Consider the following 25,264-nt stretch of genomic DNA (forward strand, 5'->3'; position numbering starts at 1 on the left):
GTGTAATGAATGGATATGATATACAAGTTTCACTTTTTGAATGGAATTAGTGACTTTAGTGAAATTAATGACTTTTTTTTTTTTATCTTTTTGCACCTGTACCTGAGAATGATCCTTGCACTAAACAACTAAAAAATACATGAAAAATAAGACTGACATCACAAATGTCACATTCCGATGCATTATTCCTTATGAACAAAAATAAAGTCTGATGTTTGCATACATTCATACCAGAGTATCAGACATCCATCATTGCATCTGATTTTTGTAAATGTATTTACCAATGTACCATCACATCACATATTCAAGTAAAGTGTCAAATACAGGAATTGTATTAGCTGCTATGCGTATTGTAGCAATAACGTGAGCAAGCAGTGCATGATGCCATGGCCAATTTCTTCTGTTTTGTTTAAAGACTTTTGGCCCCTCAGCCTTCCATAGTTCAATACCTTGGATAAAAAAAGACATAGATCAGACACACTCAACTGAATAATTTTATTATAAGTACAAGATGATATTACAGGGAAGAGGAATTGGAGATGTGATGGAATATTTAGGGTTGACAAAAAGTGCATTTATAAGATCTACAATTAAACATCTGAGGAAAACAGTTCTAACCAGGGCCATAGCTGGGGTCAGTGGGGCCCCGGTGCAGGTTGTACCAGTGGGCTCTGTTTGAAAGTGTTTAATTTGTATGTTCGTTCTGTTTATTTGTTTGTGCTATTTACACAGTGTTTACGTTTTTTCAAGTTTGTGTTTAAATGTAAAATAGCACTGTAAAAATTAAATATACAGTCAAACCAAAATGTATTCAGACAACATCAACATTTCTCACATTATCAGTTTATTTGCTAAAGTTTTGAAAATGGTAATAAAATATTTTATAATTAAATAAATATTTATATTTCATAAAACTGCAATTTAAATATATTATTTCTATAGGCTATACAAAAAAAATACAAAATAATAAGGCTGAATAAGCTGATCTATAGCATGTTAAATGATGGTTGCCTGTCTATGAATGGTACACCCCTCTAAGCTCACAGAAGTGGTTTGACCCAAGTCCTCAGCAGCCAATGACATTGACCCGTTCAAACTGATTTTTAACGCTACTTCATGTGTATTTCACGTGCATTTAACGTGTATTTAACACATGAAATACATGTAAAATACGCGCTGATTGTTCACGCGTAAACAACACGTATTTAACGCGTTAAATGCGTGTTGTTTACGCGTGAAATAGACGTATTTAACGTGTTGTTGACGCGTTAAAATTCACGTGTATTTGACCCTCATGGCCTTTCATAGACTATTGGCCCCGTTGGCCTTCCACAATTGGTACTGGGCCTGACGTCATTGACGCGTTCCTGTCGTCGCCGGGTGATGACGTTTTCACAGAACGCCATCACAAAGTTGCAGCACATTGCTAAAGACACACACGAGTGACATGAGGTCTTCAGCGGCGTTATTCCTGTGGTTATAACAGCCAGTGACACATATCTGTTGCTCGTATCGCGATTTAGAGCTGTTATTGATTAAGCGGCGCTGTGTTTGTGTGCGCTAAAGGTGAGTTGTCGCGTGCTCAGATCCACACTTAGTGACACATGACATCATAAACACTGTTTACATGCAGGGTTGGTTGAGTTTATGTACCATTTTAATGTACGGTTCATTAAATGTGAGTGTAGGAAGCGCATGGTGATACATGTATACTGTAATCTCTCTGTAAACACTCCATATACACTCTGTACTCACTGAATGAAGTGTTTCTGTAGCGTTGTGCTCACTGGACAGACGCTCGCTTTCCGTGCGATGTTCAACTTCTGACGCACAAAACCATGTAATAAGTAACTTATTAATACATTGATTGATTTATTCAGATTAATCACAGGAATATTAGTGGATTCTGAGAAATCACTCCTTCACTCTTCACTTCGTTGTAGTCATATTCCTGTCAGGTAGAGTCAACAGTAGAGTAGCTCAGCACAAGAAGCACTGAGTTGTTTTTCAGCATGTCATCGTGTGTGTGTGTGTCTGTCTCTCTGTGTGTCTGTCTGTGTGTGTCTGTCTGTCTCTCTCTGTGTGTGTGTGTGTGTGTGTCTCTCTCTCTCTCTCTCTCTCTCTCTGTGTGTGTGTGTGTGTGTCTCTCTCTCTCTCTCTCTCTGTGTGTGTGTCTCTCTCTCTCTCTCTCTCTGTGTGTGTGTGTGTGTCTCTCTCTCTGTGTGTGTGTCTCTCTCTCTCGCTCTCTCTCTCTCTCTGTGTGTGTGTGTCTCTGTCTCTGTGTGTGTGTTCAGGCGGATGGCGTCTGCCGGTGAGGGTGGTGTGGACTCTAAAGCGGAGCTGACTTCTCTGCTGGAGCAGTGGGAGAGAGAACAGCAGGGAGGCACTAATGACCTGCTCAACCTACTGACCAAGTGAGAAACACTCCTGCATCAGCTGTGACCTCACATCAACACTTAAACTCCTGTCACCACACCTTACATTAATCTTTACTGTTTACACACAACCGTGATAATATGGGCTGTGTTTTAAATTATATTACCCTATTTTTGGGACTATAAGTCGTACCTAAGTAAAGGTCGAATCAGTCCAAAAATACGTCATGACGAGGAAAAAACATATAAGTGGCACTTGACTATACGTCACATAATATTTAGAACCAAGAACCAAGAGTTCACATTACCGTCTCCAGCCGCCAGAGGGCGCTCTATGTGTTCAGTGTAGACTACAGGAGAACTGAGCAGCACAGAGCGCCCTCTGGTGTCTGGAGACGGTAATGTTTTCTCTTGGTTCATTTCTCTCGGTTCATGTCAAATGGGCTAGGTGCACAAGATGGCGCCGGTGAGCTTCAGCGACGCGAGTGTGTGCGTACTTATTACCGGTCTTGCGACGCTCGCATTGACTGTAAGGGAAACTTACATACGAAACAGAGATTTCTGATAAAGCATGTTTTATTAACTTTATTTGATAACATAATTTATAACTAACTGTACAATTCAACGTAATATAATTATGCTAGGTTTGCCTTAAATAAAAGATTGCTGTTTGCGCTCATGTGTGTTTTTATCTGTTTATTTGTTTTGTGAAAGATCTGCAGCATAAATCATTATCTGTCTATGAGCAGCCATGTATATTGCTATTCTTTTGCATTAATTATCAGATTAAACAGATATTAAAATTAGTCACGTATTTTTTACTGTGTAAAATAATAAAATATGTTGTGAAAATAACGATGAAAATAACGGGTAAATAATAAAGCAAAATTTAGTTTTTCGATTTGTTCAAACGGTTTGAATGGGACTCACTTGATTTGTTTAAACCCATTAATTCATTTTTGTGTTTGCAAAATTGAGCAGAACATACCATATTTCAAATATTGTGTCTGTAATATAACACAATATTAACTTTTTGTTATTAAACTATTGTAAAACATCAGTATCACATTTGGGATTGTGCAGACTTTGGGAAAAAATACAGCACTGTTGCTTTATGATATTGATATAAATTTAGGACAAAACCCATACTGGGACATTTTTAAACTCTTTTAAAACTTTTGTTTTAATCAAAAAGGAATGCAGTGAAGACTATGCAGAGTTATTTTACATTTGAGTATTATATTTCTGTACAAGAAAACTTTTCAGACCTACCTGAAAAACGCAGTTTATTTAACTAGTTCTATTGTATTTATTTTCCTCTGTTGCTTCTGCTATGATTCTTGGCATGAAGCCGTTATTTTTCTGCACTGATGGATTATTTCTACACCTGGAGTCCCTCATTTCTGTTGCTTCCTAATGTCAGGTGTGAGAATCCGTTCAGAAGAACTGAACTGGTGTCAGTCGTGATCCGTGTGTTACTCTCTGCAGGATTTCGGATCTTGTTGAGCGGGAGACGGAGGAGTATCACAAGGCTGATCCGGACCCGTTTGATGACCGTCATCCAGGTGATCATGTGCTCACACTTCCCTCATCACCGTGTGCTCTCCCAGATACACAGATAATAACCTCCACTGTTCTCCGTTTGCTCTGAAGGGCGGGCCGACCCAGAGTGCATGCTGGGACACCTGCTGAAAATCCTGTTCAAGAATGATGATTTCATGAATGCGGTAAGATGGATGAGATTGTACAATCATACAGTCTGTGTAACTAAACACGTGAAGATTTGGTTGTGTCTTCAGTTACCGAATACCGTTTGGAAAGTAAATTATTGATGTCATTCAGGACTTCAGTAAATAAAGGACTGCTTGAAGTCCCTCTGCAGTCACTAGTCTTATCCTTTAAAGGAGTCTAGAAGTGGTTTCCTCTGTTTTGTTGTTTGATTTAAATGATTTGGTGTGTCTGTGCTGTCTCAGCTGGTGAACTCGTATGTGATGAGCAGTCGTGAGGTGTCTCTGAACACGGCTGCGTGCAGACTGCTGCTGAACATCATGCCTGGTCTGGAGACGGCCGTGGTCTTTCAGGAGAAGGTGCGCTGAGCCCTGTGTTCATCTCTACAGGAGCAGATCATGGGTCGTGTGTCCTCACATCTCTGTGTGTGTGTGTGTGACAGGAGGGCATCGTGGAGCGCTTGTTTAAATGGGCGCAGGAGGCCGAGCAGCCCCTCCGAATCTACGCCACAGGTCTGCTGGCCGGAGCCATGGAGAACCAGGACATCGCCGCTAACTACCGCGAGGAAAACTCTGTCCTGGTGAGAACGTTTCACAACTCTTAGACGCCACGATACATCTGCATGAGATACGGATCTGAATGAGTGGCAGTAACACACTTGTTTTGGAAGGTTAATAATGGATCTGTGTGCGGCAGGTTCCTCTAATGCTGCAGAGACTGAGGGAGCTTCAGGACAAGGATGCGGAGAGCAGGAAGGACAGTAAGCGTCCGAGCGTCCGTCTGGCTCCTCTGCTGCCGCTGGACGAGGAGGCGGTGGACGGAGACTTCACTCTCACAGAGAAACAGGAGTCTGACGCTGAGCTGCAGCCCGTGTCTGCTGCCAGGAGCGTGGGGAGGTATAACACGGGCATGAAGGGGCTGATGAAGCCCGCCGCAGCCGTCCCGTTAGAGCTGGACGAGACCGACGGCCCCGTGGAGGGCTTGAGGGACTGGAGGAAGAAGGAGAACGGTGGTAAAGTGAAGCAGAAGCTGAACTTCTCTGTGCCAGAGCCGGAGCGCAGCTTCAGTGAGCTGTCCAACAGCAGCTGGACCGAGATGAGCCCCTGGGTGATCGGAAACAACTACCACCTGTACCCGCTCACAGCTGGCATAGAGCAGCGCCTCATCCTGCAGTACCTGACCCCGCTGGGAGAGTACCAGGAGGTAACGTCCCTTCACTGCCACATACAGCAGGAGCAGTGCTGGGATACATGCTACACAAATGACTCTGTTATATAACGGCATATATATACATATAACTGTCTTCATTACTTAACTGTAAATGAACTGCACACATGATCTTTTTCATGATCATAACCAGGCAAAGCCTGACATATGAATTCACAATATATATATATATATATATATATATATATATATATATATATTCATTTTAAATTGAACATTTTATATTAAGTCCCAGAAAATATAAAAGTATAAGTATGTATTTGTTACATCAGGCATTCGTGGCTTATACATTTTATGATATAGCAAGAATATAGAGCTCATTTCTATGCAAAAATATACAATTTGGTGCAGATGCTGATTAAAAAAAAGATACAAAAGCATTTTTTTTTAAAGCACACTATATATATATATATATATATATATATATATATATATATATATATATATATATATATATATATATATATAGAGTGTACTTAAAAAAAAACAAAAAACAAAAAAAAACAAAAGGGTGTTATTTCTCAGTCGTCTAAAAGAAGTCCATCATAAAAAGTAGGGCTTGGTATTGATTCGGATATTGATATTTTAATAAAATTTTTTTAGGGCCATATTAATTTTTCTTCTTAATTTTTCTTGTACTCAGATGTAAGCATACGATTTTTTATTTATTTATTTATCCTAATCAAATTAAAAACCCTTTTATTTTTTAGCAAAGTGCTGCAGAACAGATGTTTACTGTTAAAACGAAAATGCTAATGAAGTGACTCTCAGAGCAGCTTAAGATAGAAATGAGTGTATTCCCATCATCATAGTGAGACGACAGAGGCTGAAAACACCACGAGCGTCGTCCGGCCTTGTGTAAACCAAACAGGGCATCCGCCATTGATTCATTCATGCGTTATGGCGTCTTTACACTTGATAATATATATTGTGTGTGTGTGTGTGTGTGTGTGTGTGTGTGTGTGTGCAGTTGTTGGCTGTCTTCATGCAGCTTGGTGCTCGTGAGCTGCTGATGCACTACATGGACCTGAAACAGACGAATGACGTTCAGCTCACGTTTGAAGCCCTGAAGGTATCACACACACACTACAGCTCAGACGTGTGGACACACATGACTCCGTGTTTCTCAGGCTCATGAAAACCTCATGATTTATTCTGCAGATGAGTTAGAGAACAGTGTGTGTGTGTGTGTGTGTGTGTGTGTGTGTGTGTGTGTGTGTGTGTGAAGGGCTCTGTACAGCTGAAACTGCAGAAAGAGTCTGAAACATGTTGTAGCTGTAAAAACAGCCTTTGGTGCTGACTTATTGTTATCAAATGTGGTATATTTACGGTAACACTTACAACATTAGTCACTATTAGCTAGGCTAGTTACTAGCATATTGGTTGTGTATCAGTACTTCTAAAGCACATCTTAATGCATGATTATTCTAGATTTCTTAATCCTACATATTACCTAAACATATGAATAACTGTCAATAAGCAGTAAATGAGTAGTTTATTAAGCCAGATCTGTTAATAGTGAATGTGTGCCCATATGTGAGTTTTGATGGGTATTGCAGAAACACTGAATTATCTTGCTGACACATTTCCTGGGTATCGGACACATGCATATGTACCCATTCTCTCTCTTCTCTGTCTTTCAGTATCTTGCGTCTCTCCTCCTTCATAAGAAGTTTGCGGCTGAGTTTGTTGCTCACGGTGGAGTGCCGAAGCTGCTGGAGATCCCGCGCCCCTCCATGGCTGCCACCGGGGTCTCGCTGTGCCTCTATTATCTGGCCTACAACCAGGACGCCATGGAGCGGGTGAGATGCTGTCCTGATACGGTGATGACCGCCAGAGCTGTCCTGTGTCTCACTGCTGTGTGTGTGTGTGTCAGGTGTGCATGCTGCCTCACTCGCTGCTGGCCGAGGTGGTGAGCTACACGCTGTGGCTCCTGGAGTGCTCTCACGCCTCCGGCTGCTGTCACGCCACCATGTTCTTCTCCATCTGTTTCTCCTTCAGAGCCGTGCTCGATCTCTTCGACAAGCAGGACGGCCTGCGCCGCCTCGTCAACCTGGTAGGCACTTCTTCTTCTTCTTCTTTGAGCAGGGATCATGCTTCACAGAGGCCTGAATGAGAAAGACGAAACAAGGGTTAAAGAGATCCTCCAACCAGAAACATTGTGTTGTCATTTACTCATGCCCAGCGGTGTTTCACTCCTCCATAAAAGCCTTATTTATTTCACCTGCAAATCAGAAATATCATGTAACGTGACTTTCTCAAAATGGCTCTTGCTTGATTTATTAAAGATAATTTGATTTATTGATGTTTTAAAAGTTGCGCTGTTGCTCAGGAGGTTTTCTGTGCGTGCGCTCCGAGACCGAACAGAACTCAGACGAGTAAAGTCAACTTTTAGCTTAAGGTGTGCACCTAAACAGTCAAATACACTCAGAAATGTGGCACTTGGTGATTATTATTCACGTCAACCCTCATCTGTTATGTCTTAAGTGAATGAAACCATTTCAGAATTAAAATGTGTGTAATAGTAAGTTGGAATCCTGAGTTGGCTCTTAAAGTGACAGCAGCCTAATATTTCTGCTGCCGACTGTGTGCTTAATATTAATCAAACAACAATAGATGAAGGCTTTTGACTGAAGGACTTTATTAGCTTTAATTAGAAACACATTTTAATTCTTAGTGAAGACTGCTGTTTTATTTGACATTAGATCATTTCATTTCTGTAGTAGTTGTTAGCTGAATACTTGCATAAAATCTTAAAGCACTATTTGTTTCTTTTTTTTTAATTTATTGTATTTGCTTTTTTGTGTGTATTACTGACAATTATTTTAGATTTTTGAGGACTTTTTAGTTTCTTACTAATGAGTTAAAGTTGGCCCACTCATAATCGTGATTACAATATTGACCAGAAATAATTGTGATTTATGATTTTTGTCATAATCGAGCAGCCCTAATTTGAAGAAATGTTAGATTTATGTTTTGAACATGCAGTGGAAGTCAGTGGGCTCTGGTGTTGTTTATAAAGCACACGAGGGTGAGTAACGATGACAGAACTGTAATGTATGGGTGGTGTATCTCTGAAGAGGAGCGGGTGTAGAGGCTGTTTGGAGGCCTGGTGTTCACTGATAACTATGGGATGGTCATGATATGAGCGGAGCTGCGTCCTGAGCTACCAAGTTCAGATTTCTACTACATAATAAAAGTGCTCTGCTTAAAACAATAACAGGACACACAGCTTAAAGCTGGACACCTTATTGAGCACTTTTTAGATAGGGTTGTAAGAGAATATTGATACCCATGAGTATCGCGATATTTGTTTTGCGATACTGTATCGATTCTCAAAAAACAGAATATCGATATATAATAATAAAAAAAAAACAAGATTCATGGCAGTTGTTTTGTTTTGAGTTTATTTCCCGACCGCTAGATGGCAGTCTCCATCTCTGAACAGATCCTGAGTGACAGCAAATACTAGCATTAGACCACGCCTGTAATGTTAGCGTTCATGTAGTTCGCTGCTAGTAATGGAGGGTTAAAAATTTGTCCCAGTTCATGTTTGGGTGTACAAAGCTGAAGTGTACCGTCATTTGGGCGTTTGTGGTAATGTCCACTGTGGAGCAGTTTAAAACTGAATTGTTTCCCAGAACTAGAATGAATATGAATAGATAACTGAATATCCGTGCTGTAGTTTGTATGTTTTGGCAGTGTTTAGTACTCTGTCCTCCTCTCAGGGTGTGTGTGTTTGTAGATTAGCACTCTGGAGATCTTGAACCCGGAGGACCAGGGGGCGCTGTTGAGCGATGATGAGATCTTCTCTAGCAGACAGACTGCCAAACACACCTGCATGGCGCTGCGCAGGTATTTTGAGGCTCACCTGGGCATTAAAGTGGAGCAGGTCAAACAATCACTGCAGCGCACAGAGGGAGGAGCGCTGATTCACCCGCAGCCATATTACAAGGTACATCTGTCTACATCCTTACAGTCTGCAGTAGATTTAAACCCTGGATGTGTTGCGTATGGTTTGTTTGTGTGGTTAAAGTCTTGTGGAAAGGCAAAGCCCTGCTTGGTAAGCTGAATATGGGATGTACTGTATCTGTGCTTGGTTGTAGGTAGGTTTGCGATGTGTTATGTTTTCTTTCTCTGTTGATATGTTTGTAGGCTTGCTCCTACACCCATGAGCAGGTGGTGGAGATGGTGGAGTTCCTGATTGAGTTTGGACCAGCACGTCTGTACTGGGAGCCAGCCGAGGTCTTCCACAAACTGTCCTGTGTGCAGCTGCTTCTGCAGCTCATTTCTATCGCCTGCGACTGGAGAACATACTACGGCAGGTGAGGACCTCCGGGTGTGCGGGCGACACGTGATCTGCAAAGTTTCCCTGGTGCAAAAACTCATTTTGTTTTCAACGAATCAGTTAATTGAATGATTCAGTGACTCACTCATTAAAGAGCAGGTCATATGGTATTTTAAAGTGTCCTAATAAATGCATCTAAGGTCAGAAAACATTGTCATTTTCTCAGAATATACATTTAATATTAGAGTCATTTGCCATTGATTAAAAAAGGACTCGTTCCTAGCAAGTTTGGTGCAAACCCCTCCCTTCCGTAAGCCTACTCTGCTCTGATTGGTCAGCTGGCCAGGCCTGTTGTGATTGGCACAGAGAGGTCTCCTTGAGCCAGTTAGCCAGCGCTACCATTGACGAAGCACTTTTACATAAAACAATAATATAGTTCACCAATCTGAGATTAGAGAAGCAGTCCTTGATAAAATGACATGCACTCTACAGAAGGTTTGAATTGTGTTTCTGTGGTGTCCTTAAACACAGCTTCTTCTCAACATGATGTAAACACACTAATAGCAGAAGTGTGTGTGGGCAGGATTATGCTAATGTTTTACCCAGTGACGTTTACTGGTAACAGTCAAAAGATTCAAGAATACAACGACTCGTTAAGGCCTCTCTGAGTCGACTCTCTTTTGAGAGACAATATCTTTATCATACACCTTTTTGATTAAGAACTTTGCTTTAAAAAAAAAAAAAAACACCATATGACCTGCTCTTTAAGTGTCTTACCCTCACCTGCTGGTGCGTTTTGTATGTTTAAAAGTATGTATTTTCCATTCAACATTTCTTATTTGTACAAACCCGTTTCCAAAAAAGTTGGGACACTGTATACATTGTGAATAAAAACCGAATGCAATGATGTGGAAGTTTCAAATTTCAATATTTTATTCAGAATACAACAATGATGACATGCTAAATGTTTAAACTGAGAAAATATATAATTTTAAGGGAAAATTAAGTTGATCTTAAATTTCATGGCATCAACACATCTCAAAAAAGATGGACAAGGCCATGTTTAGCACTGTGTGTCATAACCTCTTCTTTTTATAACAGTCTGCAAACGTCTGGGGAATGAGGAGACAAGTGTCTCAAGTTTAGGAATAGGAATGTTGTCCCATTCTTGTCTAATACAGGCTTCTAGTTACTCAACTGTCTTAGGTCTTCTTTGTCACATCTTCCTCTTTATGATGCACCAAATGTTTTCTATGGGTGAAAGATCTGGACTGCAGGCTGGTCATTTCAGTCCCCGGATCCTTCTTCTACACAGCCATGATGTTGTAATTGATGCAGTATGTGGTCTGGCATTATCATGTTGGAAAATGCAAGGTCTTCCCTGAAAGAGATGACGTCTGGATGGGAGCATATGTTGTTCTAGAACTTGGATATATCTTTCAGCATTGATGATGCTCATCTTTCCAGATGTGTAAGCTGCCCATGCCACACACACTCATGCAACCCCATACCATCAGAGATGCAGCTTCTGAACTGAGCGCTGATAACAACTTGGGTTATCCTTGTCCTCTTTAGTCCGGATGACATGGCATCCCAGTTTTCCAAAAAGAACTTCTCATTTTGATTCGTCTGACCACAGAACAGTTTTCCACTTTGCCACGGTCCATTTTAAATGAGCCTTGGCCCAGAGAAAACACCTGCGCTTCTGGATCATGTTTAGATATGGATTCTTTTTTGACCTATAGAGTTTTAGACAGCAACAGTGAATGGCACGATGGATTGTGTTAACAGACAATGTTTTCTGGAAGTATTCCTGAGCCCATGTTGTGATCTCCATTACAGTATCATTCCTGTATGTGATGCAGTGCCTTCTAAGGGCCTGAAGATCACGGGCATCCAGTATGGTTTTCCTGCCTTGACCCTTACGCACAGAGATTGTTCCAGATTCTCTGAATCTTTGGATGATATTATGCATCATTATCATTATGCAGATGATGATAACTTCAAACTCTTTGCAATTTTTCTCTGAGAAACTCCTTTCTGATATTGCTCCACTATTTTTCACCGCAGCATTTGGGGAAATGGTGATCCTCTGCCCATCTTGACTTCTGGGAGACACTGCCACTCTGAGAGGCTCTTTTTATACCCAATTATGTTGCCAATTGACCTAATAAGTTGCTAATTGGTCCTCCAGCTGTTCCTTATATGTTCATGTAACTATTCCACCCTCTTCTTGCTACCTGTCCCAACTTTTTTGGAATGTGTAGCTCTCATGAAATCCAAAATGAGTCAATATTTGGCATGACATTTCAAAATGTCTCACTTTCAACATTTGATGTTATCTATATTCTATTGTGAATAAAATATAAGATTATGAGATTTGTAAATTATTCAATTCCTTTATTTTACTCATAATTTGTACAGTGTCCCAACTTTTTTGGAATCGGGTTTGTATAATCAAAATTGTATTTAAAACCTCAATTTCAAAGCATCATGTATTGTAGTTGTAATTGTACAATAGAAATAATTTAGTTTGTTTGGTATAGAGAACAAGTACTAAGTTTACTTATGTTTTGGGGGTAATGTGTGTTTCAGGGCTGACACGGTGAGGTACGCTTTGGATATCTTGAGCATTTTGACAGTCATTCCTAAAACGCAGCTGCTGTTGTCGGAGAACGTTGCTGTGCTGGATGAGAATGGCTCAACCATCTCCACTGTTGGTGAGAATCTGCTTATGCTGGAGTTAGTTAACCTTAACATATTTATAATGATCTCCCTGAATAAGATTGTCTAGTTTAATGGCATTTGAAGAGAGTGTGCTTAACTCCTGGTCATTATCGGTTTCAATCTTGCTTTTAAATGAAGCAGTGTTTCGTAAGTCCTGGTGTATTTCAGGGTCGTTTATAATTAAAAGTCCCACATTAAATAAATATGCATAAAATATTTTGATATATTGATTACACTGTATCTGGCACTTAATTCAATACAAGCTCTCATAGCTTCTGTCTGTGCCTTAATATGAAGTAATTTAACACATTCATTATAGAATAATAATGTGCTTTTTGTCTTTCTTTAAATGCATTATCCTATCATCAAAATCCAATGTCTGTTGACCTCTAGTTCTTATGTCTTGATATACTGGTACACTGAAGAATATCAGTACAGATTTATATAGTGAATACAAGTCACCTTTATTTATATAGCACTTTAAACAAAATACATTGCGTCAAAGCAACTGAACAACATTCATTAGGAAAACAGTGTGTCAATAATGCAGAATGATAGTTAAAGGCAGTTCATCATTGAATTCAGTGATGTCATCTCTGTTCAGTTAAATAGTGTCTGTGCATTTATTTGCAATCAAGTCAATGATATCGCTGTAGATGAAGTGACCCCAACTAAGCAAGCCAGAGGTGACAGCGGCAAGGAACCGAAACTCCATCGGTGACAGAATGGAGAAAAAAACCTTGGGAGAAACCAGGCTCAGTTGGGGGGCCAGTTCTCCTCTGACCAGACGAAACCAGTAGTTCAATTCCAGGCTGCAGCAAAGTCAGATTGTGCAGAAGAATCATCTGTTTCCTGTGGTCTTGTCCTGGTGCTCCTCTGAGACAAGGTCTTTACAGGGGATCTGTATCTGGGCTCTAGTTGTCCTGGTCTCCGCTGTCTTTCAGGGATGTAGAGGTCCTTTCTAGGTGCTGATCCACCATCTGGTCTGGATACGTACTGGATCCGGGCGACTGCAGTGACCCTCTGATATGGATACAGACTGGATCTGGTGGCTACGGTGACCTCGGAACAAGAGAGAAACAGACAAATATTAGCGTAGATGCCATTCTTCTAATGATGTAGCAAGTACATTGGGTGTTATGGGAAGTGTTCCCGGTTCCGGTTTACCTAATTAATGCAGCCTAAAAATCCTTTAATGGATTTGGATATTAGAAGCATATTAGTGTGTTATGTGTAAGCCAGGTTAAAGAGATGGGTCTTAAATCTAGATTTAAACTGCAAGAGTGTGTCTGCCTCTCGAAAAATGTTAGGTAGGTTATTCCAGAGTTTAGGCGCGTAGCGGACGTAGAGGATTATAATGTAAAAGGAGCTCATTCAAATACTGAGGTGCTAAACCATTCAGGGCTTTATAAGTAATAAGCAATATTTTAAAATCTATACGATGTATGATATGGAGCCAGTGCAATGTTGACAGGACCGGGCTAATATCGTCATACTTCCTGGTTCTAGTAAGAACTCTTGCTGCTGCATTTTGGACTAGCTGTAGTTTGTTTACCAAGCGTGCAGAACAACCACCCAATAAAGCATTACAATAATCTAACCTTGAGCTCATAAATGCATGGATTAACATTTCTGCATTTGACATTGAGAGCATAGGCCATAATTTAGATATATTTTTGAGATGGAAAAATGCAGTTTTACAAATGCTAGAAACTTGGCTTTCTAAGGAAAGATTGCGATCAAATAGCACACCTAGGTTCCTAACTGATGACGAAGAATTGACACAGCATCCATCAAGTCTTAGACAGTGTTCTAGGTTATTACAAGCAGAGTTTTTAGGTCCTATAATTAACACCTCTGTTTTTTCTGAATTTAGCAGTAAGAAATTACTTGTCATCCAGTTTTTTATATCGACTATGCATTCCATTAGTTTTTCAAATTGGTGTGTTTCACCGGGCCGTGAAGAAATATAGAGCTGAGTATCATCAGCATAACAGTGAAAGCTAACACCATGTTTCCTGATGATATCTCCCAAGGGTAACATATAAAGCGTGAAGAGTAGCGGCCCTAGTACTGAGCCTTGATGTACTCCATACTGCACTTCTGTATGATACAGCTTCATTCACTGCTACGAACTGATGGCGGTCATATAAGTACGATTTAAACCATGCTAATGCACTTCCACTGATGCCAACAAAGTGTTCAAGTCTATGCAAAAGAATGTTGTGGTCAATTATGTCAAACGCATAGACTGTCAACTGTCAACACTTCCATAGAACACTTCTAAAAGAGAAGAAAAGTAATCAGATCTAGCAGATTTTAATGCTTTTTTGTAGGATAGGTTACTTTCCCGCCAAGCAATACAAAATACCTCTAGTTTTGTTTTCCTCCAGCTGCGCTCCATTTTTCGGGCTGCTCTCTTTAGGGTGCGAGTATGCTCATTATACCATGGTGTCAAACTGTTTTCCTTAACCTTCCTTAAGTGTAAAGGAGCAACTGTATTTAAAGTGCTAGAAAAGAGAGAGTCCATAGTTTCTGTTACATCATCAAGTTGTTCTGAGGTTTTGGATATGCTAAGGAATTTGGATACATCAGGAAGATAACTTAAAAAGCAGTCTTTTGTGGTAGAAGTGATGGTTCTTCCATACTTGTAACAAGAAGTAGAATTTAAAATTTTGGCTATAAGAAGTTTGCACAGAACTAAATAATGATCTGAGATATCATCACTTGGCTGCATAATTTCAACACTATCAACATCAATTCCATGTGACAGTATTAAATCTAGAGTATGATTTCGACAATGAGTAGGTCCTGAAACATGTTGTCTAACACCAATAGAGTTCAGAATGTCTATAGATGCTGATCCCAATGCATCTTTTTCATTATCAACATGGATATTAAAATCAACAACTATTAAAACTTTACCTGCAGCCAGAACTAACTCGGATGTAAAATCACCAAACTCTTTAATAAAGTCTGTATGGTGGCCTGTATACAGTAGCCAGTACAAACATAACAGGGGATTTATCATTAACATTTGTTTCTCTGTATATTCAGGTATGAGCATCGTGCTGGTCGTCGCAGAGGGTGAAGTATTTGTAAGTGATGCAGAAATCCAGAAGTCAGCCCTGCAGGTGATCATAAACTGCGTCTGCGCTCCAGACAAACGCGTCTCTAGCATCGGCAAGTTCATCTCGGGCACTCCGCGCCGCCGTCTGCCGCAGACCCATCGCGCCAGCGAGAGCGTCCTGGCCAAGATGTGGAACGTGGTTCAGTCCAACAATGGCATTAAAGTCCTGCTGTCCCTGCTCACCATCAAGATGCCCATCACCGATGCCGATCAGATCCGTGCTCTGGCGTGCAAAGCTTTAGTTGGGTTAGCACGTAGCGCCGCGGTACGACAGATCATCAGCAAGCTTCCCCTGTTCAGCAGCGGACAGATCCAGCAGCTGATGAAAGAGCCTGTGCTTCAGGACAAGCGCAGCGAGCATGTGCGCTTCTGCAAATATGCAGCAGAACTCATAGAGCGAGTGTCAGGAAAGCCCTTGTTGATCGGCACAGATGTGTCCCTGGCGCGGCTGCAGCGGGCTAGCGTTGTGGCACAGTCGCGCATTTCGTTTCCAGAGAAGGAGCTTCTGTTGCTTATTCGGAATCATCTGTTATCTAAAGGACTCACGGACACAGCGACAGCACTGACGAAAGAAGCCGAGCTGCCCATGGGGCTGCATGCTCTGGCTCACGCTAGCGTGCCACCGTTCACTCCCGTTACTGTCGCGACATCTCCTTCTCCTGCCGCTGGCATCCCACGGACTCCCCGGCTCACTAACGGAGTCACGGCCCGTCTGGGAGGCCACACCCCCCATGCGCTTCCTCATCACCAGCCCCGCCCCTCCACCTCACAGGCTCCGCCCCCTGCACCTCCGGCAGTGTCTCACCACAGTAATGGCTCTCCGCTCATAGGACGCATCTTGTTCTCGCGGGAGCGGCCGTCGCCCTGTGCAGCTGCGGGAGGGAAGAAGCCAAAAGTACTGAGGCAGAAATCAGATCATGGTGCGTTCAGCCAGAGTCCGGCCATGAAAAAGCAGCTGGACAGACACCTGCCTTCTCCACCTTCTCTAGACAGGTGTGCTTCCCTTCATTCACACTGGGCTTATACCCATATGCTATTTTTTTGTTTTGTTTGTATTGTACTGCAAAAGCATGCTGTTCCTTGATGCCTTGATGAGTTTATGCAACCCATGACTGCCCTTGCTGGTAATCAGAAACTTTGAATAATGAACTGAGGCGACTCATAGTCCGAAAATACGGTAGTCGTAAACAAAAGGTTTCCTTAAATGCATGTATAGGAATCATTAAATGCTTCATCTGATGTGTCTTAGTAAAAAAAACACAATCTGCTTAAAGTGTTAACCCGAAAATGAAAAGTGTTGAAAATGTTTTTTTTTTTTTTTTTACATTCATGAAGTTATTTTTAATATCCTCGCATCACTTTGTCCCTCCGTTGAAAGTCCATGCATGCAAAACGTTCAGAAAAACATTGTAAAGCTAAGATACTCATATGAATCATGTCGTTTAATCCAGGTCTTCTGAAAAACACAAGGAGATCAGTTCATATGAGGAGCAGATTTAATTTAGCCTTTTATTATTTGAATGCATGGAGCACATCAAGTATGGTAAATGATTCTCACACACGCAAGAAACCATAAGAAGAACAAAACGTTTTTTATTTTATTTTATTTTTTTATGTAACTAAGTAATTGTTCTTATCAGCGGTATGTTACTGAACAGCGACTCTATCAGTCTAATTTGTTGATCTTGAATGAAGACACGTCATGAACGGTTGGCACTAGACACTAGAAGCAATGTGTAAAATGACTTTGTTTCCATATCATCATAACTGTATCATGTGTTGTTGTGTGCAGTATCATAACAGAGTATTTGCGAGAGCAGCACGCCCGCTGCAAGAACCCGGTGACCACCTGTCCTCCCTTCAGCCTCTTCACACCGCACCAGTGCCCAGAGTCCAAGCAGAGACGCCAGGCTCCCACCAACTTCACTCCTCGCCACACACGCAGGGTCGTCTACCCCAAATACGGCGGGGTCGATGGAGGCTGTTTTGACCGGCATCTCATCTTCAGCAGGTACAGTTAAAGGCAGAACTGTGAGTTCAGGTCTGAATATATGAGTAACACTGTAGTATCAAGTCAGTAGCCAAGAACAGCTCTTCCCTATGTGTGTCATCTGGTATTTTCCCCATCTGGAGTGTGTCTTGTTAATGGAGTGCTGTGTGTGACCCTGTGTCCAGGTTCCGGCCGATCTCGGTGTTCAGGGAGGCTGAGGAGGATGAGAGCGGCTTCATGTGTTGTGCGTTCTCAGCGCGAGAGCGTTTCCTGATGCTGGGCACGTGTACCGGGCAGCTCAAGCTCTACAATGTGTTCAGTGGACAGGAGGAAGCCAGCTACAGCTGCCACAGCTCCGCCATCACACACCTGGAGCCCTCCAGAGTAAACACACACTAATACTGCATGTGAATCTGGGGATGTTACAGCAGGCAGTCTGTAGGGGTGTTTGGTGTCCATGTAGGGCAGAGTTTGATGCAGAGATCGATGCACATCTGGTGATGGTGTTGTAACTGAATGTGAAGAGAGCTGCTCTGACCCATCTCAGATTGATGTAGATGCTGATGTTTTGTTCCTCTGTGTCAGGACGGCTCCCTGTTGTTGACCTCCGCTTCCTGGAGTTATCCCTTATCAGCGCTGTGGGGAATGAAGTCTGTATTCATCATGAAGTGAGTCCACTCACCCAATAAGCACTTCACTAATTGTTAAATTAATTGATAAATTAATAAATTGTCTTTATTTTTATTTTTTTAATTGAACTCATTTATTTGTAGGCATTCATTCCTGGATGATCATTATGTGGAGTTCAGCAAACTCTCTCAGGACAGAGTCATCGGGACAAAAGAACACATCGCACATGCAAGTCTCCTTTTTACCATTACCTTTAACACTTGCCTTTCATTCATGGAATGGAAGCAATCAAAATCAACACAAAAAAGAGCATAATAACATGAAAATAAATGAAAAATCATATAATTATAACCTAATAATAAATACATTATAATTCATTTAATAAATGAATAAATTAATTAAAAAAAAATAATAATGAAAATAACATGAAGCATGCAATTTTTATGATAAATTTTTTTTTAAAATGATCAAGATCCTGAATGGTATATGTAACTTTGACCGCAATATGTGATCAAAATCTAGTCTTTCTCATGCATCGGTGTATTTCTGCAGATATATGACATCCAGTCTGGACAGAAGCTCCTGACTCTCAATAACCCTGACCTAGCCAACAACTACAAGCGTAACTGTGCCACGTTCAACCCCACGGATGACCTGGTCCTGAACGACGGGGTCATGTGGGACGTCCGCACCTCTCAGGCCATCCATAAGTTTGACAAGTTCAACATGAACATCAGCGGTGTCTTCCATCCCAATGGATTAGAGGTCATCATCAACACAGAGATCGTATCCTTCTCTGATAGTGGAGATATTGTGTCTGATTCTTCTGTTGTTGTTAATGAGCTCTTAGTTAACTAGTTGGTTAATTAATGCTGGGTGGGTGAACCTCTTCCTGAAGGGGTTTTCTTTAACTGGCGCTCCAGTGGGATTTGAGGACGTTTCATCTTCTTCACACAGTACCAGCGCTCGATCAGTGTAGGATTGTCTTCAACAACAATGGAACGGTCATTTATGGAGGTGAGACGACACAATGCATTCACATCACTTCCTTTTCCTTTTATTCTCTCAGTTTGTTTATGCTATTATGCTTTGCATTAATTTAAATGACATCCATCTACACTCCATGCTCCATAATGACGAAGCAGAAACCAGATTTGTGATAACTTTACAAACAAACAAATATATTGACATAAGTATTCAGACCCTTAACTTCCACAGCCTTGATTATTTGTGAGCTTCTTTTGCAATCATGGATCTGGGGATATTTCTGCCGTTGGTCTCTGCAGATCGTCTCAGACCCTTGTCTTGTCTGGTTGGCAAAGGTCTGTGGACAGTTCCAGGACTTGTTTGTCTTGGTTTGAGTCTGGGCTCTGGCTTTTGGCCCAGTCTGGACCAGCCTTTCATTGCAAATATCTTTGTAATTCGCTGAAAAACTCCCCACAACTTGATGCTTCAGTCTTTCACCATTGGATAGGGATGAGCAGTGACCTGTTTCCTCCAGAGATGACGCTATTGGCTAAACAGTTCATCAGACTAGAGTCTTGTTTCTCTTGGTCTGAGAGTGGTTTAGGTTGCAGACTTCAGCCCTGATTGGTGGAGTGTTTCAGTTGTTCTCCCAGCTCCACACCTCTTCTCTTACAAAGGGCCTTTTTGCCAATCACTCAAAGTGGTTGCACGCTGGAGAAGCACCATGCCTCAAATACCAATTCATTGTTTTCAGTGAATGATGAATGAATGAATGCACTGGTCTTGGGTCTGACTTGCTCTTCGCAGTGCTTTATTCTGCACAATCGCATGCTCTATTGCTTTTAATGAAATGGCTGTTATGTGTGGAGGTATTGTATATTTGGTTGATGTTCTGGAGTGTGTTGTAGCCATGTTGCAGGCTGATGATGAGGATGATATGATGGAGCAGCAGATGAAGAGTCCATTCGGCTCGTCCTTCAGGACCTTCGATGCCACCGATTATAAACCCATCGGTATGACTCTGTTTCTATCTTCATCTTTTGTAAAAGCTGCAAATATTTAGTATCTAAGTCTCTCTCTCTCTAAGAAATAAGCAGATTGATGCTTCCTGTAAGATATGCCCTTACTGTCACACAACCGAGAGACCAGTATTAAACTGCTGTGATTAGTAGCACGTCACATGCTGATGCTGATGATGGTCTGCTTGCTTTCTCAGCCACCATCGATGTGAAGAGGAACATTTTTGACCTGTGCACAGACACTAAAGACTGCTATCTGGCTGTCATTGAGGTACGCTGTGCTTTTTTTAAATATCTCAATATTACCTCAACTCAAGGACATTGTGCTTTTAAATCAGTTTAGTCTTAAGTTCAACAAAAGTGAACAAAATTGTGTGAAGCTACAATTCTACACTTGATTGAACTCTACATCCATGCCATATTTATCTCTGTTTGGTGTTCAATGTGAACATGTGTAACAGAATCAGGACTCAATAAATATGGACACTGTGTGTCGGCTGTATGAGGTCGGGCGCCAGAGACTCGCGGAGGAGGAAGAGGATGAGGAGGATCAGGTGAGACTGAGGCAAACAGCGTTTATTTGGAGCTGTCTGTGTGTCTGGGAAGTCTTCTCAACAATGAGCCATTAAATATAAATGAACAAAAATGTTCAAGTCACATGTATTTATATAGTTGATGTATTGTATATTTATATTAATTCAGTAAGGCAGTATAATCATTTATGAAAGCTGTAAAGCATCTCTACAGGAGACACTAGTGTCTTCTTTCGAGTTATACAGTGAGAACTACACGTGCACTGAAAAAGAAACTCAAGTGTTTTTATACTAATATTCATTTTAGTTTATGACCGTTCTAAAATGAACATTTGGCATGTCTAAAAAAAAACAAAAAAACAAACCTTTTGACCGATTAAGATCTGCCTGAAGCGATGTTAAAGTGAAGAGTTTAGTGTTACTTCTGACCCGGGGATTGCTCAGAAGGGAACAGGTGCTACACAGCTAGCATCCGTGCGACCCGCTCGAACACCGTTAATCTTGATAGATCTCCTGGAGGTCAGGAATGAGTTCAGATCACTGTAAACGTTTGTTTGACTCAGGAGGAGGACGATCAGGACGATGAAGATGACGATGACTCTGATGATGACATGGATGACATCGATACAGACCCGCTGCTGGCAGAGCTGGAGAACGAGAACAACGGAGAGGAAGAGGAGGATGGAGAGCAGGACTTCTCTCCGTCTGATGATGAGGAGGTGGCTCGCCTGCTGGATGAAGAGGCAGATGATGACGATGATGATGATGACGACGATGATGATGATGACGACGACGACGATGATGATGATGATGAGGATTCTGATGACAATGAGCGAGATGTGGAGCTTGTTCTAGACAACAGTGAGTTTGACAACACGCACACACCACACATACATAGACGAGTGAAATGAAACCTAACCGTCTAATATTGTGGTAAATGCTCTTCATTTATTGTGAGCTAATGAGCTGTGGACAAAAACACTAAATCCTACATTTAAAAACAACTAGTTGATCTCACTTTCAAGTCCGTGAGTTTGCTAACCAGTTTTATGAGAGGAGCTTAGCTTTCACTCTCAACCAAACTAACATTACTAGATCAGAATATTTAGCTCTTCTAAACACCAGACACATAATAGTATCCAATCCCTGATGAATGAAGAAACATGACAGAAAGCTGCCAGGCCCGAATGGTCAGAGATGTGCATCTAAAGCATATTTATACAGGAAAACATTGTAAACCGCTCAGAGTAATCATGTCCTCTCCATAAGAATCATATGATCGACACAACTAATTAACCGGGATATTTGGAAAGGTCCTCTTCCCCGTGATCTGTTGATGGTAACTTACATTCATTTTGAATTGCTTAACGTTCATCAGTGTGCATTATCTCACTAGATTTGTGAACGTTAATCATTTATAGACCTTTGAGTTTACATGTGGCCAAATATTAAAACGTTATTGATTTAAACATCATTTCATCAAGCTGTAAAGAGAAACGTCTCCAGGCTGTTGGTGCCATCTCCAGGTATTTGTTATAATTCATAATGTACTTAAGTTGGTTATGTTCCTATCATGTATAGAAGTAGTATTATTTTAACAGTGTTGTTCAATAAAACCATGTAATTATTGTTTTTGATATTTTAAGCCAGTTATTATTGCCTCATCATTAGTTTATATATAAATAGTCATACTAAAGCCTGGTTTTCACTTTGGTCTGTTTGTGTTACTAATAAATATCAGATCACTCAGTTGTCGAAATAATCAGAAGATTAATCGATTACCAAAATAATGATTAGTTACAGCCCTAGATTAGTTAAAATATTTCTAAATAAAACTGCGTTGTTTTACTTTTTGTAATTAAAAGACAAATGTTTTTTTAAAGTAGTATTAAAATATTGTATTGTTCTAGTGAACCAAGTATCAGTATTTTGTCTCCTCTCATGAGCTAAGTTCATTATCACACCCCTAGTGTCCATAAGCAGTGATATAACTCATCATTTTCCAAGTGTATGATACAGCTTTCATTCTTCAGGTCAACCATCTATTCATGAAAAAGAAAATCAGTTTGAATAAAGAAAGCAATAACTTTGTCATAGTATCCTTTCAGATGTTAAAGTTGTCACAGTCATTGCATGCTTTGCGTCCAGGTGTTAACCGCTGATGACTGAACGTCTCATGCCTCGTGTAATTGTTCATTCAGTGTTAACTGCAGAAAGACATCAACAATACAGCGAGGAAATATAATGTCACCGAGCATTTAATTGACCTCAGCAAGTCATCAGTGTGCACAGCTCATTAGTTCACCAGAGAAATTAAGTCTAGAGAGAAATGTTACACCATTTCCTCGTTCTATTTGACTAAACTTGTTCGTCTTAATTATTACAGTATGTTTAAATGAATCTGTTATGAAACACGCTATGACAGCCATTGTGTAATTGATTGTATTTTAACAAATAGCTTATAAATTGTATTATTTATAAGTTAATTAAAAAACTGCATTATGTGCAATTTACATGTTTTCATACAAGTTTTATTTGTATTTTTTTTGAGTGTCGAGGGATTCTCCGCAATGATTCTCGGCGCCATCAAATTTAAACTGCGCTCATGCATACCATTGATCTATGATAACTGAATGAGCTAAATTAAGTCATTGCAATGGGAATTTGTGTGATCACATCAGAAGTTTGTGTGTGAGGGCAAAGAAAGATCTCAGTCGTGTTGGAGTTGTTCAGGTGAATTGTCCGTGTTGACCAACAGAAAAGCTGTCTGGGTTGATACTGCTCTTTATGCATCTCATCACTGATGACCGTGAACGATGGGCGACGTTTGCATGGGAAATGTCACTGAAATATGACCAACAATAGATTGGATGATAAAGGTGCGATTTCGTTAACAAAAAATGACAAAATGTTCGTCAAAGAGTTTTTCCCCTGTCGAAAACGAGGCGATGACAAGATGATATTCAGATAACAAACTAAATAAACATGCAATATTGTTGATGAAAAAAGACTAAAATGTAGTTTCACTACATAAACTATTTTTGTTGAGAAAAGTGCAGCCAAAACATTACCGACTGCTGTACAAGACACTTATGCGAGCGTTCATGTTTGCGGTTTTACAGATATCAGAGCTTTTCTGTTAAACGGATACATACTCTGCCCAGCTTTGTGCTTTCACACGCGCTCACTCGCTCGATTCTAAAAACACCAACACATACATCAAATGAAGACACCGGTGTGTGTACACTCAGAGAATAATGTGTTCGGATTTTACAAACATGGCACTGTACTGCACTTCAGAAAAACTGGTCATTGCTGATGATTGAAAAAGCCACGTGATATATTGCTAAACACTCCTGCGAATGCTTCCCTCAAAGCACTGCGGCTGAAAGGTTTAGTTTTGTGTTTTGTCCGTCCTGATGAAGCAGATGAGTGCAGTGCTATCGAGAGAACATTCATTCTTCACTTTGGCCTCCAGCAGGTGTTGATGGACACCGATTCTAATCGATTATCAGAGCAGACTCTGACATTGACAGGTTATACAGTTAAAGCAGCTGTTTGCTATTGGCCATGACTAAATGTTTGTGTCATGTAATTCCTTGCATGTTCTTTTTCTTTCATTACTGTCAGCTTTTTCACCTGTGCTGTCTGAAATGTTGTTCTCTTCTTCCTGTAGCAGACAGCTCTGATAACTCTGACCTGGAAGATGACATCATCCTTTCCCTGAACGAGTGATCCTTCCCAAAACCGCAGTGGAAGTGTTCAAGCAGTCTTGAAGCTCAGTGAGAAGATCTGAGAGTCAGGTTGTGGTGTGGATGGTCCTGAAAATAACATGTATGGACTTGCTGGAAAATTGTAAACAACACATTGTTTTATATGAGGACATCTCGCCTAAAACCAATGTAACTTGTCTGATGTTTGTTTTGGTAAAGTTCCTTCTACAGCGTTGCCCTCTTGGAACATCTGACCATTTTTGAAGAAGGTGTACTGATAGATTTCGAGTCTTTTCAACGTCTTGCGTGTTTTCTTGTGTTGGTTGACCACTGTCTAGAGGAGTTCTGGGTAGCTCTGATTCACTGGATGCACTGTTTGCGTGTGCAGATGTGTATGTCATTGACCTTTGACCTGCCCACCACTCCTCATCTGATCTCTTGAGTTTGATTCATCTGAAAATCTAGTTGCTTAGACATCTAGTTCATCCATCTTTGCTTTTTGAATGATAGTTTTGTTAGCCATTGCTTTGGTTTAATTTCCCAAGAAAGCTCTTTTAAGGCCTATTTTTTCAGCTGACTGATTGAATTGAAGATGTTGCACCACATTTAATTAGCAATAATTTCCGTTGATGTCTAAATTCACGTAAAGGACTAAAGGCCTGTGGGACCTCGGACCTGTGCTCAGATCTGCAGCGTTCGCTGCTCTTTTGGAGGAAGTGAACCGTTGCACTTGTAGTTGCACCCGTTTGCTTCTTAAACCTCATTTCATAAAAAGTTAAACATTTTTAAGCATCTGTGTACAGCCTCCATTTACTTTATGGTTGAATTTTTTGTTCATGCCTTTCCAAAATTAAAGATCTAAGGCAACATTATGTACAAATTGTATTAAAAATATTTTTACTATGAATGTTATTACAATAAACCAGAGTAAATTGTTA

General features: G+C 40.7%; 1 protein-coding gene across 2 annotated transcripts; it reads left to right on the forward strand.

Annotated features, from left to right (window-relative positions):
• Positions 1 to 1,374: 1,374 nt before the first annotated feature.
• Positions 1,375 to 25,264, forward strand: LOC113107795 (DDB1- and CUL4-associated factor 1-like). 2 transcript variants are annotated; one of them, XM_026270515.1, is made up of 25 exons: positions 1,375 to 1,566; positions 2,295 to 2,414; positions 3,864 to 3,940; positions 4,029 to 4,102; positions 4,349 to 4,462; positions 4,546 to 4,683; positions 4,800 to 5,306; positions 6,301 to 6,402; positions 6,974 to 7,132; positions 7,207 to 7,386; positions 9,076 to 9,285; positions 9,486 to 9,655; positions 12,214 to 12,338; positions 15,403 to 16,468; positions 17,268 to 17,486; positions 17,651 to 17,849; positions 18,051 to 18,133; positions 18,239 to 18,323; positions 18,648 to 18,881; positions 19,019 to 19,112; positions 19,970 to 20,074; positions 20,278 to 20,351; positions 20,542 to 20,634; positions 21,177 to 21,474; positions 24,290 to 25,264. In XM_026270515.1, the coding sequence occupies exons 2-25, from the start codon at positions 2,299 to 2,301 to the stop codon at positions 24,346 to 24,348; spliced, it is 4,581 nt and encodes a 1,526-aa protein (XP_026126300.1). In that variant the 5' UTR covers positions 1,375 to 1,566; positions 2,295 to 2,298; the 3' UTR covers positions 24,349 to 25,264. The 2 variants fall into 2 exon arrangements, with proteins under 2 accessions (XP_026126300.1, XP_026126301.1); XM_026270516.1 differs by having other exon boundaries at positions 24,293 to 25,264.

The sequence above is a fragment of the Carassius auratus genome, chromosome 8 (genome assembly GCF_003368295.1).
Source record: "Carassius auratus strain Wakin chromosome 8, ASM336829v1, whole genome shotgun sequence".
Taxonomy (NCBI): domain Eukaryota; kingdom Metazoa; phylum Chordata; class Actinopteri; order Cypriniformes; family Cyprinidae; genus Carassius; species Carassius auratus.

What these genes read in the sequence shown, in the direction of transcription:
- LOC113107795 (XM_026270515.1), top strand. Translation starts at nt 2,299, where the DNA reads ATGGCGTCTGCCGGTGAGGGTGGTGTGGACTCTAAAGCGGAGCTGACT. An exon ending in TCACGTTTGAAGCCCTGAAG is followed by an intron (nt 6,403 to 6,973) that starts GTATCACACACA and finishes TCTGTCTTTCAG; the next exon opens with TATCTTGCGTCTCTCCTCCT. An exon ending in GGAGCTTGTTCTAGACAACA is followed by an intron (nt 21,475 to 24,289) that starts GTGAGTTTGACA and finishes TTCTTCCTGTAG; the next exon opens with CAGACAGCTCTGATAACTCT.